The 13,947-nt window shown below is 38.0% G+C and overlaps 1 protein-coding gene across 1 annotated transcript in view; it reads left to right on the forward strand.

Annotated features, from left to right (window-relative positions):
- The window catches only part of STK32B (serine/threonine kinase 32B), a 134,677-nt gene that overhangs the window by 73,641 nt on the left and 47,089 nt on the right, over positions 1-13,947 (forward strand). Inside the window, exon 4 of the mRNA XM_014309942.2 lies at positions 8,219-8,256. Coding sequence (XP_014165417.1) covers positions 8,219-8,256 — 38 coding nt within the window. The remainder of the gene's footprint in view (positions 1-8,218; positions 8,257-13,947) is intronic.

The following is a 13,947-nucleotide window of genomic DNA, read 5'->3' on the forward strand; positions in this document are numbered from 1 at the left end:
GATAACAACATATACTACAACTATTTATCCAAGCTAAAACTAACAAATACAGTGTTTCCAAAGCCCACTGGCCATCCAGACAAATATAGATATCATTACTGCCACCTATTGCTACAAGGAAAGAATTGAAGATGTTTTCATATTTGTATATTTCCACATGGGGATAAAATTGGAAAATAACAAGCTTGTTCCAGTTAAGGCATTTGTAAATAAACATGTTTTGATATCTTCTTTGACAGTTTTATTTTCAGAGCTATATAAAATTGGCTAGAACAAGCGTTAAGTAAATCCAGCATTGTCATGGACATCTGGTAAAAAATAGTGCTAGAGTAGAAAGGCACCACACAACTCAGCATCACAGTAACTTGTTTCTATATAACTGGCACTACAATCCCAAGCCTTGAGCCAGGTGTTCAGATATTCTTTAAATGTAGTTGGGGAGAGGTGGGGCCTCCAGTCATGGGTGAGAGCTTTTTCACTTGTGAAAATTATTACAGCAGTTAGATGTTTCCTACAGGCTAGACAATGGTCTTGCCACACAGGTTGTCTCACAGAAGGAAAAGACTCCAAAATGTGATAATGGAATGGATGGTGGGAATTTGATTAGAAACATGTAAATGCTTGCTACCAGACCAGTACTTGGAAGTAGTTATGGATTTTTTGTTTCTTCATTAAAGACTAGGAGGGGAAATTGCAGAGAAAAGAAGAATAATCTAATACATCCTCTTCTCAGCTTATTTCCAGTTTTATTGAGTTGTTTAAATTTCAAAATTACAGTGATGCACAGGGTCATATACTGTCACAACATTAATTTGAGCAGGAACAGAAGGCTCTGAAGATCTTTTTATGAAAGGACAGTAAGTGGCAGCAATTACTGCTGAAATCTAAGTGAGTGGTATGTGAACAGGCAATCAGAGGCCTGGAGATGTCAAAGTCTTTCATTCCCATTCCTCTAATTGCAAACAACAGTAAAGAACTCTGAGATTCTTACTATGATCTTTTTTAAAACCATTGAGCAGTTCTGGAAACTAGGAACAATGTTGGTCAGGACAGAAAAATAAAAAGATAAATGAGTGATGAGGTGTTGACAAAGGGAAGAAAAGATTCATCACACTTCATTAAGGCTTTTTCTTGAGCAAGTCCTCCTGGTAGGTGCCCTGCACAGTTCAGCTCTGGAAGATACCTCAATTCTGGGCCACCCTCACAGAAGCAAAACATGTTTGGAAAAATTAATCTCTGGGTGTACAGTAGCTAATATATATTGATTTTTCCTTTATCCAAAGTGTCAATAAATTCAGCTAAAGAAAACCTCAATATCTATGCAGTCACTTCTTTTACGAGCTGCATACCTTGGATATTGGTATTATTTGTGAGTGTGATAAAAAAATAGGAAGGAAATAAGGTGCTTCTCTGTGAAAATCAGAATTTGTTTACATTTCTTTCCATAACCAGGAGAAAACCCTTTATCATGCATTATATGATTCATGTCATTGCTCTGATCCAGTGATGTCTCATGTGAACTCAAATAATCCATAGCTGAAGCTTATATTTCCCAACTCATTCCCCTTTTTATGGCTGTTGAGTGCTGCTATGCACCTAGTATTAATCTTAATGCCTATTTCTATGTAAGGAAAAAAATATTATCATTAGACACAAACTGCATGATTAAGAAAAAACCTTTATCTCAATATTTTATGGTTTATCCTACACAGCAGTTGGGTTGTTAGCACTAAAGACAAAAGTGTACTAGAAAATCTTGATTAGAGTGGAAACAATGTTGACTGAAGTCAATGTAATCCTTCCACTGACCTCAAGGGCCTTTGTCTGCATCCTTATCCTTTGTCTGAATCCTAATCCTTCTTTTGCATCCTTATGAGAATGCAAAATCCATCTAATTTGATTTCTGTGTGATGTGTTGAAACTATCTTTGAGAAAATAAACCCTTAGCATTCTGCAAGGACATGGATTGCCTTCACTGTCAGCCAATGAATTTTCAGTGATTCACACGTGAATTTTGGATTACTACACCCAGACTGAGACAAACATGTCTTGTGACCCATGGAGTTTTGTTTTCCATGGGCTCTAGGCATCATCAGTGCCCTGGAAGAGGAGGTAGACAGTGTCTGTATTTGCTGTAGAAGTGCTTTCCTTAATCAATTAGATTAATCTTAGCTGGAGTAACTCTAGCTGGTAGTTCTGTTATTCACATCAATGGCTAAATCTTTGCTTAAGCCTCAGAAGAACTTTTATGAAATTATGTCTTGTAGTAATCAACTTGAATTTAATTCTCTGTTGTAAAAATAAAATGCTGTTTGTTTAGCTTACTTTGGTTTTATAGAATATGAATCCACATTCATGTTCCAAAAAGCAAATAGAGAAGTGTTTTTGACCACTATTATTTGTCTCATCACATCTTACAGGTCTCTGCTGCTAAGTAAGCAACCTAATCTATTTGTTCTTTATTCACAAGGAATTTTTTTTAGCCTCAGACCTTTTCACCTTGGACTGTTCTCTTACAGATCCTAAGAAATTGTATAACCAGAATGACCGATGTTATTTAAAATTACTGCATAGCACCTTTTTAAAATAATTTTCTGTAACTTGCTTAAAGTTAGTTGTTTTCAAAGTGAAGTTGTAGCCAATGAACCGACCATCCATTTTTTTGTGAGAAAAATGGGCAAATAATGGTTGAATTCATCAGAGATACTCCTTTCTTTTGTAGATGGATATTTCAAGTCCAGTCAGTAAAAACAGAGACAAAAAGTTACGAAGTCCTGATTGATCATATCACATGAAACTTTTTTTGAGATTGTTTCAAGCTTTAGAGCAAGTGGCATCATCAATATTTTTCAGGTTTTTTACTATAATTATTTAATCTAATAAGGAACACAAAAGTGTGACTTATGGAAGGTTATTTATGGTCATTAATTCAGGCGAGCAATTCAGATTTTCCTTTGGATGTATATATATATCTAAAATTCCTGTCATTTTATCTGACTCTAGCAATACAGTCATCTAGATTTAGTCATTCCTACTGAGATTTCTCAGAATCCTCTTCAGGTGATATAATCCTCATTCTTTTACCACTTACATAGCTAATAAATACTGTGTTACACCTCTCCAGTGCTGAACTGCAGGGCATTTCAATTTTAACCTCATTTCAGGATGAAGATAGGCTATTTATTCCTACCATTTTCTTCATGAGCATTCAAGCCCCATGATAGAATTTAAGAGCTGAAAGCTCTCACTAGCTGCCAGCTGCTATGGACTATATCAAAGACTCACTAAATTCCACATATGCAGTTTTCTCACTGCTTTCTTCAATCTTTCATGAACTTCCTAGCAGTAAAAGGAGGGGAAGTAAGACAGTCTTTGAATTTGGATACATTATTTTTCATAGATCCATTATTTTTCATAGACTCAGACTAATTCAGGGTGGAAGGGACCTCCAGACACCTCCAGCATAATGATTTTCCCAAAGCAGGGTCAGCCTTCAGATCGGAACAGGTTATTTGGGATTTATCCAGTCAGGTCTTGAAAACCAACAAGGATGAAGTCTACATGACTTCTCTACCTCTTGACTTAGAAACCCACTTCTACTTCATAACATCAGAAGGAAACTGGTGGAAAAGGTAATTAAGACTGCAGATTCTTGAACCCAAGTCCTTTATAACCATTGTGAGCCTTTCCAGGGAGGATACTCTGACTGGCAGGTGCAGTGAACAAGAGTTGAGCCACATGCATGGTTTTACTCCATGCAGAGAGAAAAATCTTCAAGGACATAGGATGCACACAGAGCCTAGATATTATAAAAGATACAAGGGGATTATTAATCATTCTTTCCTGCTTGGAAATTATAGCAGCATCTTCTAACTTAACTTACATCCTTCAGGCAGTTTTATTTTGATATTTGTAGCTAAGCCAATTGAAGAAATCTGGAAATGGTTTCACAGGCAATACCAAAAATGGCAATTAAATTGGGGGGGGGGGGGTTAATTTTTTTTCTCAGTTGTTTGCACCTTTGAGTTTCTTGAGCCAGTTTTTATGTTTGTTATGCATTGTCCTGTCACTGAGCAAAAGACTTTGAAGGTTTCTCTACTCTCATTCCTATGTGGCTCTGGTATTTCTGCGTACAAAAACAGCTGGAGTAGTACTGGTACAGACTGACAAAGTTGTGAGATCACAATTTTGTGAGAGTTGTGAGATTTCTGAGATCAGTGTCAAGGATGCTTCCATAGTTCTCTGGTCATTGCTTGATGAATGCTGAGAGAGAAGCCAGACCATGTCTGAACCCAAACCATGGTGAATGTGATCCTTGCAAAAGTCCTTAAATTTCTTCTATGAGCTGGTTTAAAGTACTTGGATTATTAAATTAATGTTTCAATTAATTCTATTAATTCTCTTAACTAGGGATATGTGTAACAGGAAAACCCTGAAGTTAAGGTGCTGCATTTCACACCCTGCTCTTTAAACATCTTGCTAATGGGAAATTTTTTTCAGAAAAATTGATGTGTAATTGTTGTGGTATGAAGCGAATCAAACCAAAATTTCACTTACACAGTATGTTTGAATTTAAACTGCTTAACTAAAGAGGATTTCTCTTTTAAATTCACTAAAACACTGGTTTAGTGAATTTAATTAGAGTATTTATCTAAGGAAACTAAATATAACAGACTCCAAAAGCCCTCAGTTCTGAGTACATCCAGTAACTTGTGATGCACCTGGGCCTGCCAAGTCTTCCCCTGGACCCCTTTGAACTTTCAGTGCCCTGCTCCTGGCTAGCAGTGCTCAGTGCAAGGACAGAGCAGTGTCCCTGCTCCTCTGCAATCCTTAGAGCTCTCAACAAGCTGCCTCTGGAGAGCAGAGCTTTTAGTGCTCGCTGCAAACTGGGGCCAATCACCCAGCAGAGAGCTGCTGGAGGGCACACTCTGTGTCCAGGGTGACACTCCTGTGTCGAGGTGACGCTCTGTGTGCAGGGTGACACTGTGTGTGCACGGTGACACTCCTGTGTCGAGGTGACGCTCTGTGTGCAGGGTGACACTCTGTGTGTGTCCTCACCCTGTGCTTGTCCTTCTCACCCGCCTCGTGAATCCGCGCACCGCGTGCATCTCAGGGCGTGTGACCCCAGAGCAGCAGTGTCTGACTTAATAAACCTGTTTACCTTCTGGCTTAAAATAGCCCACAACTTTCACTTGCTGTAAGAGCAGTTTAAAATATCCTGTTTGAGGTCTGAGGCAGGGCTGTGAGTCCACCACGTTGCCTCAGGGACTGAGGGGTTGTGCTGCTGTGTGCAAGGCCATACGCTCTGTGGTGCCTGCCCCCAGCTACATCCTGCCCCTGAGCAAAATGAGCAAAGGCAACAGTGGGGAACATCCCTTAGGTGGGAAAGGCTTCATGGTTTGTGCACATCTGTATCAAGTATCAGCCACTGCCTGAATTAGTCATGGAAGGATAAGCATGGATCTAATTTTACCACTCAACTTTCTGAACATTACAGACACCAACTGAATGAAGAATATATTTGATGATACATACAGTTGTCAAGTGGATTTGTCAATGTCTTTTCTGGTGGCTGTAAAAATGTATAGACTGTTTAATGATGAAATACCATAGCAGATATTCAAATTGTTTGAACTGATCTTCTTTTAAAAAAAAGATAAAAAAGGCACTGTCTTGTAATGAGCAATCCCTGGGTGCTGTATTGTCATACACATGGCAGTAGCTCATAAAGATGAATTTCTCCTTTTGATCGGTTTTGTTCTTGGTGCCAATGACTGTACAATTCTAATTCTTTGTTTTCTTAAACTGAGGAAGAGAGTTTGGAGTGCTGTTGAATGTATCACTGATTTCAGGAAGCCACAAAAAGACCCAAATGTACATGTGTATTACCCCAATCTTTTTACCCACATGAGAGGTGCAGAGTCAGTTTGTACTTGTTAAAATTTGGGAAGGCAAAGTTTAAAATATTTAATTCAGCTGTCAAAACTATTACTTACTTACTTCCATGGAAAGTTATTGCTGTATTTTCAAGTCATGAATCAACCACAAAGAGTATTCAACAGGAAATCACAATTCCAACTCTTACCACAAAACTGTTATCAGAAACTACAGACAAAATTGCCACTGGAAAATATAGAAACCATCCGAGCAGTAGCTATTTCAAAAACTCCTTCATCACTTGAGAGATTAGACATAACATTACATTTACAATTGCATAGGATCTCCTATGCTAATTTAACCAAATTCAACAAAATACAAAATTCCAATTTTAAACAAAACACAAACATGTTTCATAATATAAACAAATATATTTATCCCTACAGTTTTTCTCACAACTTCACCCATATGAAACCAGGGAAGGAAAGATTATAGTGTGGTAAATGATATGCTAAGTGATTACAGGGGAAAGGAAAGAGAACTCAGAGTCTGGAAGATTTTGGGTGAAACAGGCTCTAGGACAGATTTCCTTTTATTGTACAAATAACTAGAATTGCTGCTGAATCAGACAATTATAGGTAGCCAGTATTTCACACTGAAATATTGGTATAACTTTAAATTTCCATGACAGATAGTTCTTCATAATGAGATCCTGGTTCCTTACATAGATATATATATATATGCATTCTACATTATTTCCAAATGTGCAGAGAATTATTCAAACTAATTTTTTGTTCATATTGTGTTTCCTCAGCTTCCACTACACAAATTATAAAAATAATTTTAGAATACTTCATAATTTCATAAGAATGTCTGTAAAAGCTAGAAAATGTGGAATCCAGAATGCTAAGGAAAGTGTAGGTTTCCTTCTTCTGTCAGTAAAGATGTGAAAGTTAGGTGATGACTGAGTTCATATCATGCAAGCAATAAATATATTATAATTGCTTTTGCTATCTTATTCCTGTATAATGTTTACTTTAGAAGGCCTTCTCTACTTCAAACATTCTGGTGTAACACATTTTCCTTTTGCAACACTTCACTTTTTTGAGTATTCCATTTATGGGCACGTTGGGAAAAAACTTTCCTAGGAAATGTTTAAATTGGAATAATCAAGCCATCTCTTATCTAAAAGAGATTACAGAGGTAGGAGTGTTTGCAGTTCATTTGCAGACATCCAGGAGCTTCTTTTCCTATTTATGGTTCCTTATTTTTTGAGGTAAGTGGAAAGTTCAGCCCAAGGGCCAAAACTGTTGCTCAAGTTTCGCAGCTGCTGCTCTGCCACTCTGGCAATCCTCACTGAGACCAAGGAGTTTCAAACCTGCATGAAGTGCAGGCTGCCAGTGACAAGGCAGTGCCACCCAGCACTGCCCCATCAGGCTCACCCCAAGTGCCAGTGACAAGGCAGTGCCACCCAGCACTGCCCCATCAGGCTCACCCAGCCTTACCAGGGCCATTCTGGTCAGCAAAGCCAAGATATGAATTTTCCCTGAGCAGCTCCACACCAATGGCAGTAATTCTGGGCCAAGAAAGAGTAAGGGAATGCCTGACAGTGGTGGGGAAAAGTTGTTTCCATCCCTTCTCTCAGCACCATGAACTTGGGTCAACAGAAAATAATCCTGAAAGTGCAACTCTCTAGGGCAATATCGTTCTCTTGTGCCAAGAATGACAGAGTTGAGCTGATGCTTCAGCCTGTCATAATCTCCATTTTCCCTTATCCCACCTTCCCTTATCCTTGCTCCTTTCCCCAGCATGGTACTTGGTCACAGACAGCCAAGTGGGGATCTGGGAGTGACAGCAGAGCTGCTGGACATACTCAATTAGCACAAGACAGATCACAGGGCTCTGCTGTGTGTGAGTGACCATGCACGGCAGATTAGCAGGGTCTGGCACACAGGGTAAACCACCTATGCTTCCAATTAAATGATTTCTGTCAAATGTGGAGTCCCTGAAGCAATCAGGCACCTTCTAGATGCAAGTCTGCCTTCTCATTTTACTGCTGCTATAAAGAATAAAGCACACAGTCTTGAAAACCAGACCCATGTCAATGCTAACCATATGAAAACAAAACTACAATAAATGGAAACCCAGAGAGCCTCTTTAGTATGCATTTTTTCTCCTGGCAGCAGTAGATAAAAATCATTTGTCTTTATGTATTATGTGGTTTTCATTTGGTTTGTAATGATTTAAGTGACTTAGTCCTTGTGCCCAAATGGGGAACACTTTAAAATTGCAGATTTCCTTTGGGTACAAAATCTAATGTTTTCCTTTCCTTATTTTCCAGGGACATCAAACCTGACAACATACTACTGGATGAACATGGTAAGTGAGTATTGCTTTCCCTCAGAATCTCTAATTCCTGAGGTCTCAGTGGCATGCTCATGACATGCTTTGTAAGTCAACCTCCAATGTTGAATTCCTACCTAAATCTGGGCTTTCTCAGAAAACCTTGTGGATTTTGTAGTTTTGCCTCCTATTGCCAAAGGAAGGTGCAGATCAGAAATTTTCAAGGCCTGAATACAAAGGAATTCAATATGAATTGAGACAAGCAGGGACACTTGGTAAAAAGAAGTTAGTATTTTATTAACAGGATTGTGTGGATCCCCATAACCCCTTTTTAGGTCCCTACCAATAGAACAGTACTAAGCACTTTATTTTCTCTTTTAGAACTTCTGAAGGGCTAAGAAATTCTACATAGCAAATAATATCTCATATAGATATCTAAAATAAACTTTCTAAAATCTAGATAGGGAATTCGGAAATTTGACTGCAAAGTTTCTCTTCATACATGTAGCTCTGGCTTAAATAGCATAAAAAGAAGTAGACAACAATAAACAGCTTTGAACTTTTGCTACTAATTCCAGGTTCTTAAAAATAAAAGATATGGTATGAAAGAAAGCATCTGATTTCTTTAAACTTGAATTTTAAACATATACTCTCTCCAAGAAGTATTTAGTTAAAATGTCATGGATCTTCTTGCAACTGTTTATAGGGAAAACATAAGAAATGTAGGTAAAGAGGGCATTAACATCTTGTATCAGTAAGAACAGAAATACCTAGAGGAAAAAGCCTAGCTAGAAAAAGGAGATGTGTGCTTGCTACTGCGGGAAAGTCTTGTGCTTTGTTTACTTCCAAAATTGATTTAAAGCAGAAAACCTCTGAGAAAATATAATACTGAAATTATGCCAATGATGGTATTATGTTTCAAAATCCATTGTAGAGCTGCTGAGTATGCAAGTAAAAGTTGATTAAAGAGGTAACATTCTGCATAGATGATGTTTGTTCCTGGGAACACAAAAGCTAATAAAGCTAAGTGATATTGGAGTTTTAAACCATCTAGAACTTCAGCAATTTAATGCTTCAGACCCATAAGTGCTAATGTTCCCAAGACTCTGGTATCAGCAAACAAGCATGAAATAGAACTATCTTGCCTTTAAGTCCTGGTGAATTAAAGATGTCAACAGCAACACAAAATGAGTATGAGTGTGTTAAATCTCTGATTGACAGCCTTGGAAGCACAATCACCTTTATCTCTCCCTGTCCCTCATCAAGGTCAATTGGTGCACAAAACCAGCCTCTTGTGGCTAAAAAACAAACTCTCTTGTGAGAGCTTTCCTATGGGGACTCAGGCATCACCAAGAAGAACCTACACCAGAGTGAGCACGATGCAAAATGAAGGGGATTTTTTGTGATTATAAACTATTCAGCAACAAAGTTATCTGCAGGCAGCTTGGAAATTTTGGGATGGATGGCCTCTCTACTGCAAAGCAGCAGAGTACTGCTCCCTCATTGCACACCTGCAGGCAAGGGGTGAAAGAACAGGCTTCTCCAGAGAAGAGCACAAATCTTGGTCAGCAGAAGTTACCAATTCATGGGTTCAAACAGGTTCAAAGAGCTGTCATGTGGTTGGGGAAGGAATTCTCTGAAGCCTGTAGAGGGTCTGTACACCAGCTCACTAAATGTGGTGATATCAGTAGGACGAGTGTCTGCCCCATGCTAATTACCTCAGGCTGACCTTAGAGAAGTGAAGCTCTTTTGCAAGAAGAAAGCTCTTCTTGAAGCCCTTAACAGCTCTGATTAAGCTGCAACATAGCAATGTCATTTTAACAAAATCATCAGATTTCACTCAATGGAAAAATATGCTGAATACATGCACCACAAAAATATCTGGCAACAGAATAAGCATAACAAATTCACCTAACATGAGCCTAACCAGGTGTACAGGAAGGAACTTTATTTTAGCCTGTGGCCTCTAAGATGCCCAACGGTTTCCTATGTGCTTGACTTTACCCCCAGGTCTTTCTTACAGTTCATTAAACACATTATGCTTACACAAAGTATCAAGTAATTGGATATGGACAACATTTCTGACTGAGACTTTGTCTCAGTGACTCAGATTTCTTCAGCCTCACTGAAGAAAACTATTCTGGCTGAAGTCAAAATTCAGGGTTACACCATTCACATTACCTTACATCTTCAAGCAGTTCAATTGACTAACTTTCATAACATACACCAAGAACACATATTATAGATATTTGTGCTCAGTAAAACTAGTTTCACTGTAATTTATCTATATGGCTTAGGGAACATACCTCAGGAATACAGAAGTAATGAAAACATAAGATTTTTCTTAATAGTGATCAATCTAATTTACAAATTAAAAAAAAAAACACAAAAACATATACAACATATTCAAAGTCATTCTGGCAGAGGAATTCTGGCACTCTGAATTTTTCCATATGCTTTTTGTCAAAGCCACATCTCAGGACTGCTCATCTGATGCATGTTCTGATGCATCAGTGAAATAAATGTTTCGTGATCCTGAAAAGCAAAATGGTACATGAGAATGGAATAACCAGCCATTAAAAATGGTGTTCAGCCCCTGTCAGAGGTTGATTGCATGGTCTCCTGGAAAGAATACACATCCAGTCTCTGAGGAGAGAATGTAGGGAGGGTTTCAGTGTTCATTCTCTGAACCAGAATCAGACCCTCTAAGGAAATTAATTCAATCAATAAAGCTGCTTTTTAATGTTTTCTCATCTTTCCCAGAAAGCTCTTCCTCTTATGACTAACACTAATCTCTAATATTAGTAGTAGTTCTCTGTTCTGCTAACATATATCTGAAATAGAATTATTCCAGTGACAGCTGAAGGGACTACCTCGTGTTTCAGGGGAGCTATTACAATTGTATTGCACAGAAAAAAGCATTTTAGAATTCTCTCAATGACAGAATTCTGATTCCTCTTCTATTCCTTTCATTTTAATGGTTTAGAACAATATAACTGAAATTACAGCATTTAGTTCTGGGATCTACTAATTACAGCATTTAGATCTGGTCCATGTTGTATTTTTGTCTAAATATCAAAGAAATTAAAGATATCTTTAAAAGTTTGCATGATCTATTAACTATGATGTCAAAGAGACATAGAATTTCTTAAATGCAGTAAAACAAGCAGTGGTAAACAGAGTAATAAATTGACTTTTTCAAGAGATGATAACATTATTCCTACAGCTCTTTGGTAACACCATTGAAATTAACATTGCTGGTGGTTCTGCAGAAATTACAAGCTCTATTTCCCATCCAGGCTTAGCCTTTTGCTAAGTGACCACACCATCAATACAATCTGTTTACAAAAAGCCTGCAAGAGTTTGAACACCTCTCAGGCAAGTTTTCCACAACATGGTTTCATTCAGCAAAATCCATGTTTTGTTTACTGAGCAAGGACTCCCTGCTAGGTCAGATCCATTTGCTGCACCTGGTGACAAGAGAAAACATTTGTGGAACATGCATTTTGCCACTTTGCCATCAGTGTTGCCTACCACCCACAATTTTTTGTGGTAGGATATCAGAGCACCTTTGCACATTCCATTTAGAATGTGAAGAAAGTCTTGTTACTGAGTTCGCAGCCTTCTTGAAGCTGCCGCTGATATTGGCCTTTACAATCTCCTGGAGCAACAAATTGTACAAGTTTACCATCCTTCAAGAAAGAAAAGTGTAGAAAAGTGTTTTCTTTAATATGTTTTAAAATGTTCTTCTTTCAAAGAAAAAAAAACCCAAACATCTAGAATTCCAGGATTTGATGAATAATAACTTGCAATCACCAGATTCAAGGTATTCAAAAACTCCTTCAGCACCCTCCTGTCAGCAGAAGACACTCAGTTTTCAATGTCTCCCTACTAGGGAGATGTTTTGTCCCTCTGTCTCTTGCCATAGATAGAGTTGCAGATATCCAGGCTTTCAGTTTCAGGGCAGAAGAGCAACCACAGTGGATCAATGACCCATCTAATTGAGTTTCTTATCTCCAGGAGTCTCCAAAAAGTGAATGACAGAGCAGAATATAAAAAAGAGACTAGTTCTTGTGGGACTTTCCCCATGTACACACCCAACCTCCAGCTTCTTGTGACTGAAGCATTTCCTGGCTCATGGTAATCACATATTTAGCAGCTTCCAGGGGCCATTTCTGAGATTTTTTCTGATGCTTCCTTGAGTGAAGAAAACTTTTATCATCCTTAACATCTTATGTTAGGATCCTTAGCCTAAATACAGGTTATGTGAAGACTCACTACCTAGTTGTTAATTTTGAAGGTTCATCTTGCTAATTTCACAGAATGATTGCTATTTCTAATCTTGAAACTGTCTCCTGATGGCTCTCCATACTGAAATCACAGATCTAGTATTTCACGCTTAGATTTAGGGGCTATTTACATGTTATTAGGTTTTGGGGGTTTCTTAGATGGATTTTTGCATCTGAGTGTGATAATTTTACTCAGTAAAATAATTTCACTTATGAGTAAATGAGAAGCTGGAATTCATTTATTCTATATTATTATATTGGTTTGTGATCATCAAAGTTTTACTTAAAGCCCTATTTCCTCAAATACATTTCAGCTCTTATTTGGAAACTCTCAGCAAAACTGAAAGATGCAGACAATGAGCAATCTTGGCATTAAACCCAAAAATGGGATGAAAAAACCTACTCAAAAATAACTGGAATCTCAATATTAACTTCTGAATACCAGAACTGCCAATATTATTGTTATATACTGATGTCTGTGAGACAATTTGCAGGGACTCTACTTTGTTTAACCCTCCAATGTTGATTAATAAGACAAAAGGTTCCAGCATAATTACCTGAAGCTGTCTAGATTTTGAAAGCGTATCTGAAAAATTTACATTCCTACATGGCCATTAAACAGCCTAACTTTTTGAAGTGCAGAGCTTTGCTGGACTCATCTACAGCCATGTAATTTCTACCAATGTCCCTAATGATAAATGTCAGACTGCTAAGTCATTCCAAGTTCAGGTGGGTACAAGCTTAGGCTCTCATACGTAGTACAGATGAACCCAGAGAGGCGTTTTAAGTTCTTCATAGGGTTTGACTTTCTGAGAGCAAATCAGATTTTACTGTAGTTCAAAAGGTTGCTGTTCTGAGATTTACAATCAGCTCTGATGCTGCTGAGTTGATGGCATTAACACCAGTATAATATTTCTTCTCTCTGTCATCACATTCACCCCTTTGGTTTCAGACTCTGAGAAATTCAATGAGGTTTGAAATTATGTACATTTTCCTCTACTGAATGTTAGTCAGCTAGCCCCAGCCAACTTTCAGGACTTGTTCTAATTGTCATTATGATTTGCTCAAAAACTAAATCCAAACCCAGATCATTTGCTGATTACTTCATGTACTGCAATTTCAGGCCACGTTGAAAAGTGAGACACAGAAGTCACATCACATGAAATTTCCAAAGTCACACAGTGTTCTGTGGGTAGTTAGAGCCTTAATTGGAAGCTGACTGAAGGAATGTAATTTTGAAACAATTTACACTGAGATACTTTCTTCTGCAAGTGTATGTGTTGGTGGATGTGAAATCTGCAGTTTGAGATGGTTTGAAAAAGCCACTCTGCAGAGAGTCAAAGGAATGTGGTCATTTGCATTTTCTTCCCTTCTCTCTACCCTCATCTTATTATATATGGGGCCATGCAGCTCCAAAGATTAAAAAATGAGCTCTTTC

Source organism: Geospiza fortis, unplaced genomic scaffold, assembly GCF_000277835.1.
Source record: "Geospiza fortis unplaced genomic scaffold, GeoFor_1.0 scaffold666, whole genome shotgun sequence".
Classification (NCBI taxonomy): domain Eukaryota; kingdom Metazoa; phylum Chordata; class Aves; order Passeriformes; family Thraupidae; genus Geospiza; species Geospiza fortis.